Source organism: Daucus carota, chromosome 2 (genome assembly GCF_001625215.2).
Source record: "Daucus carota subsp. sativus chromosome 2, DH1 v3.0, whole genome shotgun sequence".
Taxonomy (NCBI): domain Eukaryota; kingdom Viridiplantae; phylum Streptophyta; class Magnoliopsida; order Apiales; family Apiaceae; genus Daucus; species Daucus carota.
In genome coordinates this window covers 56,454,567-56,461,433 of record NC_030382.2, presented here as the reverse complement: position 1 = coordinate 56,461,433, position 6,867 = coordinate 56,454,567, and the positions used below count along the sequence as shown (strand labels likewise).

At 35.1% G+C, this 6,867-nt stretch overlaps 1 protein-coding gene across 1 annotated transcript; it reads right to left on the bottom strand.

The window, feature by feature from the left end:
* Positions 1 to 556: 556 nt before the first annotated feature.
* On the bottom strand, positions 557 to 4,822 carry LOC108207843 (SNF2 domain-containing protein CLASSY 3). Its single transcript, XM_017378273.2, has 5 exons — positions 4,790 to 4,822; positions 3,370 to 4,572; positions 2,917 to 3,075; positions 908 to 2,767; positions 557 to 824 (listed from the first exon to the last, which is right to left on the bottom strand). Exons 1-4 carry the CDS (start codon positions 4,820 to 4,822, stop codon positions 911 to 913), a joined length of 3,252 nt encoding a protein of 1,083 aa, XP_017233762.1. The 3' UTR covers positions 557 to 824; positions 908 to 910.
* Between the last annotated feature and the right edge of the window lie 2,045 nt (positions 4,823 to 6,867).

The window sequence follows — 6,867 nt, the reverse complement described above, 5'->3', positions numbered from 1 at the left end:
GCTCCTGGTCTTGATATTTTGAGTTAAGTCTGAGGCTGTTTTGGATTTGGATTTCAAATAACAGAATTTCAAATAACAAAATTTCAATTATCATTTCAAATTTTTAAATTTATATTAATATTAGAAATTTTAAATTATATTCAGGTTCTCAGGCAAATTTTGCTCCAACTCAACTGTACTCAAAATTTGGAGTGTCAACGCCGGCATATATTTTGTTTATATTATAGTTTTCTAAACAGCAGCTCAATATAAGAGTTTTTTTTTTTTTTGAAGTAAAGCTCAATATAAGAGATTTAATAGTATTTTATTTTTTTGTCATAGGATTTAATAGTATTTGATATAAAATATATTTGGGTTTGAAATCCAGGAAACACGAAAATACGACAGAAACAAATAATTGTAATTTAGCTAAAAAAAATGTAAAGAATTGTCAAATGCACACAAAAGAGTTGACAATACTGAAACCAACAATAGTCATTTGTAACCAAAGAAGAAGAAAGAAGATGCAGAATCTTCTCTTCCACTAGCTAGCAATCTAGATAACTGCATATGCTCTTTAGTTTCCGATATGCAACAAGACAGATGTACTTCACATTATTACATCTCCACCTCCACTGAATTGACAGTGAACTGAATCTTATCATTCAGTCATTCACTCAATAAATATTTTAAAATAAAATCTATAATTTTGCTGCTTCAACAAGACTTATTACTGCAACATAAACAGAAAAAAATTGAAAATGCAACTCTGACAGGCACATACCACTCTTCATCCACTCGAATTTGAAGATCATTTCGAACATTTTGCTGCCTTGTAGGCATCGCTGCAATGTGTACAAAATTATCAACAATAGAGTGAAAGAACAAGGATATTTAGTTAGCAGACACAACAGAGAATTTGTCTTACCAGTTATTTTTCTACCAAATCAAAAGAATCTACCAAGTCCGATTCTCTTGGTTGGTACAGAATTTTTTCAAACATGCCACCGAGCTTGTCATTGCGCTGAAACATCTCTTCCAGAATCTTGTCTTCAAAGACCTTACTCGGTATATTTTCCTTGCAGCTGCCAACGCCGTCTTTGCAAGAGAAAACCATGTCTGAGAACCGGTCCTTCTGAATTTGACGTTTGTATTTGTCAACCTCCATCTTCCCTGCAATAAGATGATAAGTGTAAACAATCTTCTTCTGGCCTATTCGGTATGCTCGACTTATTGCTTGCCTTTCGACAGAGGGATTCCAGACCACATCCAAGAAAACAACTCTTGAAGCCCCCACAAGATGAATGCCTTCAGAGCAAGCCTTTATTGATGCCAAAAGTACCCTCACTTTGCTTTTGGGATCATTCAGAGCAGTGATTAAGGATTGGCGCTGCTTTGGTTCGAGACTTCCATGCATATATAACACCTCTCTTCCTTCAAGCCACTTGAATTGAGTCTGGAGCTGTTCTCTTATGAAGACTAATGGGTCGATAAATTGACTAAAAATCAGTACCTTTTCATCTAATGCCTCACTCAGCCTACATAGTTCTATCACAAATTTCGTCTTTGCACCAGAATAAGGATCATTTTTTAGCCTTTCAAGCCTATCTCTATAAGCGGAAAATTGATCTTCCTGAAACCAACTGTCAGGTAAGAGCGAGGGGTGGACGGATACTATGGACAGTACATGTGAAAACTGGAGGTAGTTAGTTCTCTGTTCCTGTTCCCTGGGCTTCACCAAATCAATTAACAAGTCTAGTAGTGTTTGCTGCAAATTCGTGGGGCGAAGAAGAATCATGGCATCATTTAAACCAGGACAGTTTTCTTGAAGTATTCTTCCTTTATGTATATGCACAAAAGGACTGATGATTTCTTTCAGCTTCTTGAGTTTTTTTGTCAAAGAAGCCCATTCAGTTTTTGAGGTCTTGGAAAATTTGGGATTCACCAGGCGCAAGGTATTATGAAGCTCCTTAAAGTTATTCTGAAAGGGAGTTCCTGACAGAATGATGCGCCTCTCTGTCTCAACCTCAAACAAAGAACGATAAATATAGCTTCCATTATTGCGAGGTGTGTGTCCTTCATCGAGGACTAAAAGACTAGGAAGCTTGAGAAGAGATTTCCCCATCTGCTGTACTACTGGATTGCTGCAGTCTCCAACTTTTCTTGTCTCTGATCCTACAAGTTTTTCGAACAAGCCATAGGTTATTCCTAAAATGCTTTTGTCCAATTTCCAAGAAAACAGCTTCACTAAGCGAGTAACGGTTTCATTGTTCTTGCTGCTCCTTCCTTTCTTCGACAAGCCTACAGCTGCTGCATTTTCCTGGCCCGAGAGCTCCAGGTTGTTCAGGTTGTGAAATGGTATGTCCACATTCCACTTCTTGAACTCCTCTTCCCAAGTAAGAAGCAGGCTCTTGGGAGCTATAATTACGGGCTTAGATTCTGGGTACATCCTCATGAATGATTGAAGAAATACAAGAGTAAGGCGTGTTTTTCCTGTACCAGGGGCATGTGATATTATGCATCCTGATCCAGAACTAGAGAGCGGCTTCTCTAAGTCCTCGATCATGATTCCACCAGCTATGTTCTTCCAGATAAATTCAAAACCTTCACGCTGGTGCTCATACATGGTGCTCTTAGTCCCTGGTATCAAATCCCAAACAGTTCCCGTAGTTTTGTAATTTTTAGAAACATGATTTTCAGCACCAGTGATTTGAAAGTGATCCGGGAGAAAAGGGCATTCTGCTTCAGCAAAAGAATTCTTCTCACGCCTTCGTGAAGAAGGCTTGCTCTGTACAGAAACAAGGCCCATACAGAATATATATCAATTAAAACCGAAAATAAGCACACTGTCTAGAAAGCCTTAGCTAGATAGTAAAGAAAGCACATAATTCAGATTAAAAAATCAAAAGTAGAGACAGGGACTAGCATATGACTAACAAGAGAGGGGAGAATGTATCTGATCTCGCGCTCCACGTGTGAACAATATTTGCACACAGTTCCAACTTCTTCTTTAAAAACAAGATGATGAATGCCTCGACTACAAAGAGTGGCACAATCAGTTTGTGCCGTGATGAGAGCACCAGTATCAACATCCTCCTGCATTTGGTAAAAAGTATTGAGAACCAGTTCATCTAAAACCTTAAGTTGTTAGAGGAAGGCTCCAGATGGATCTTATGTTATATTTCAGCAAAAAGGATGATGTAATAAATTATAATCAAGTAGTTCAAGCAGCAGCCCAGATAAGAAATAAAGAAGCAAGGGAGATACCATCTGACCAAGAGATCGTTGGCCTTAAACAAACATATAACCAAAGATAAGACAAACAGAGTTGAGATTTGAAAAGGCATGTATCACTTGAACTGAATGATCAAGACTTGTGTTAATACTTACCAAGGGAGCGGAACCAATCTGTTCAGAAGTAAGGTGCATGTCCATTTCTGCAAACAACTTCTCAATTTCTTTCTCAAACTCAGATTTCTCCACTGGCTCTAAATCTTCGTCTGTAAACCTAAACTTGTACACAGAAGTTTCTTTCACCGGTTCTATCCCATGGGTTGCAGTAAAATTTTCCAGCTGACCTTCTCCCACATCTAATAAAGAATTGGCCAGAATCTGGCTAACATTTTTTGCATTCAATGGCACAACCTTATCTGTGCTTTTTGTGGTTGTCACCTCAACAATTTCATGTTCATTGCTTTTTGCGACAATTTGACTCTCTCCACTTTCTTTACAGACATCTTCCTCACAACTTTCATGTTCATTGCTGTTGTTTCTACTGTTGTCATCACTGTTGTCACCATTATCACTCTCCGAAGAAAAACTCATCTCATCAAACTCCTCAGGCGTAATAGGGTTGATAATGTTGATTGCCATCATTTCAGTCTCCTTAGCTGAACTTGATCGAAGACGATTCACCACACCTTGGGAATCTGTAGTACTCTTCTTGACTTCATTCTTGACATTGCTCTTATTCATAATTTCAATCCTCCTTTCCTTGTTTAAATTACCAGACCTGTTATCACTTTCATTATCTGAGAAAGACTTTCTCTCCCCATTTCCCTCATCATCATCTCCTCCTTTCTTCTTCTTATCATCGTCATCATTATTATCATCATTGCTCATAGGAGCATCGCAAACAAGCGAATCATTACTAACCTCATGCTTTTTCTCCTCAACAAACTTAAGAACATCCATACCTTTTTCCAAAACATGCTCATGCTCATCATCTCCCTCAATTTTCACCACTTTCGCATGAGGAGAATTAAACACCTCACATATAATTTCCAAATCCTCTTCATCATCACTCACTCTACAATTTCTTCTCACATTCATCCTCAAATCATCCCTTTTCCCATTTTTACTCGATTTTAAAGAACACGAACTCTCACATTTCTTGCCACCCCCTCCACTGAAATCGAGATCATCATGCACATCCACACATTCAACTGGAGACACCCCACTAGACTCCTGCTCAGAAACTTGGTCTCTACCGCTTCTAAGTCTCCTCCTTCTACCAATCGGAAGCTTTTCAATCGAAGAGCTATCGGCCCTCAATCGCTTACCTACACACTTCTTACTAGCATTCAACTGCACCTATTCAGTCATCAAAATATTTCAGTGCATGAATATGAAGCATACATGCATCATCCAGGGTCGACCATATATCTAAAATTCCGAGAAAAAAAAAAATTGTGCCCGAAAATAATATCGGAAAAAAAATAAGAAATTAAATAAATATTCTATCAAAATATTTAAGAACAGGTTTGGTATAAACATAGAATCGAGATCAAAATCAAAAGTTAGTTGATACCAGAATTTCCTTAAGGCTGCGTGTTTTCTTCATCTCATGCTCGCAGCTTTTGTGGGTACAGAGCTTCGCCTGCCAAGAGAGTACCTATTTACTTCTGCAACAATGAAAATTCATCAAGACGTGAATCTAAAATCAAGTATATTAAATTAACACAAAAATTTAAGTTGTAATATCAAATATATTTTCTTAAGCAACACTATTTAACAAAATTAAGTATTAGATGCATGAAATTTAGATAATATAAAAAAATGTTTTCGCTAAGATTTCTTAATTACCGCAATCTTCTAATGCCTCAAAAATCATGAGAATTTATGGAACGGGGCGAGTTAAGAAAAAATATCAGACCATAAATATATATAATTAATACTTAAAGTACGAAAGAAGTACGCAATCATTCGACTAGCCCTATAATAAATTTGTAATCAAAGCACTCGATTTTTATTACATTTTTTTTGATATTCTTGTAATTTGTGTTTGATCATGGTAGGTTTGGACCTCGCAGCAGCAGCATAGAAAGTTATACCATGAACAAAGAACTAAACTAGAGCTGACTGCTGAGAATGCCTTGCCATGTCACCTCACTTTGTCCTAAAAAAAAGTAACATTACGAATTTTTTTAAACAAAAGTAAAAACTTATGGGGTACATATATTGAACACATGTAAGATTCACAGTTTTTTTTAAGAATCAAAACTTAATTTTTTTTATATTTTTAAAACAGATCTTTCGTTTCAATTAATTTTCATGGAACATTTCAAGGTCAATTTAGTGTTTAGATGTCATTATCTGCTCAGAATATGTATGCAATTAACAAGAAAAAATAAATTCGTTACCTGCTCAGAATATGTATGCAAAAAAAAATTTATTACACAGAAATGGTGTATCTTCACTTGTGATTTTTTTCCACAGACTTCTTCAATTCTTCACGTGATCTTCCTTCAATATGATTTTTTCGTCGATTTCATTTGGATATTTTCTTGCAATGCCAGCGACGACTGGTTTGCCATTTTATAAATCTAGATTTAACTCCTAAATTCTAGTTTTAAATAACTGATCGAAATGAAAATCTTCATTGTGATAAATTGAAAAATCGATGAATGCAGGCTTCTTATAGTGGAAATGGATTGTGGGCTGAGCAATTACAAATTTACAAGTAAAAGCCTTGATTATATTAGATTTTATGAACTTCTATTTTATATGGGCTTTTGCTGATGCTCAGTCCAAACAACGTGTCTCAAAGTTTTTACTGAACCTTTATAATCTCGAGCATCCTACAAAAATATACGAACATTATTTTTTTTGTTTTAGTGCTAAATGAGTATGTGATATATACTTCTTATTTTAAATATTTTGTTTTAAATCAACTTTCAAATATTACATATTTTAATAGAAATTTGACTTTATTCACATTTTCAATTCCTTGTTTATTTGTTTCTCTACATTTAACCGCGGACAAAATTTATTTCATTTGCATTTTACTCTTATATATCATATTGATTATTCATTATAACGGTCACTATGCAAAAAAATCATTAGGAGATCTTAAATCCATCATATCTAACCGTTTACTTAAAAATTCAATCATTAAAATAAGGATGTGATTATTACATATTTCGAGGTATAATTTAAAAAGTAATAATTCTGTTGATGTTTGATAATATAATACTGTATGTTACAACTTCCCAATCAGAGAATCAGTTACGCAGATTAAAAAATAAAATAAACAGGAGATGGAGATATCTGAGTATTTGATGCTATTTTTCAAAATTATTTGTATTTTCACTAATTATATTAACAGGAATTTTATTTTTTTAACCCAGTTTTGAGGTCAAGTTATCCGAAAGTAATCTTCTCCCGTCTCCTTGTTCGGACCTGCGCCCATTGTTAAATTCTGATCGGAAAATTCTATTACGATCACGTATTTCCAACAATCCGGTTAAATATTATACACAAATTTCATTTACGAGTATGATATATCGGAGTTTAATCTGTGATACATTTGTGATATCTCTTGATGCATTTGGAATGATTATAAAGAAGTAATAGTGATTATATAAAAAGAAAAATTAGATTTCGAAA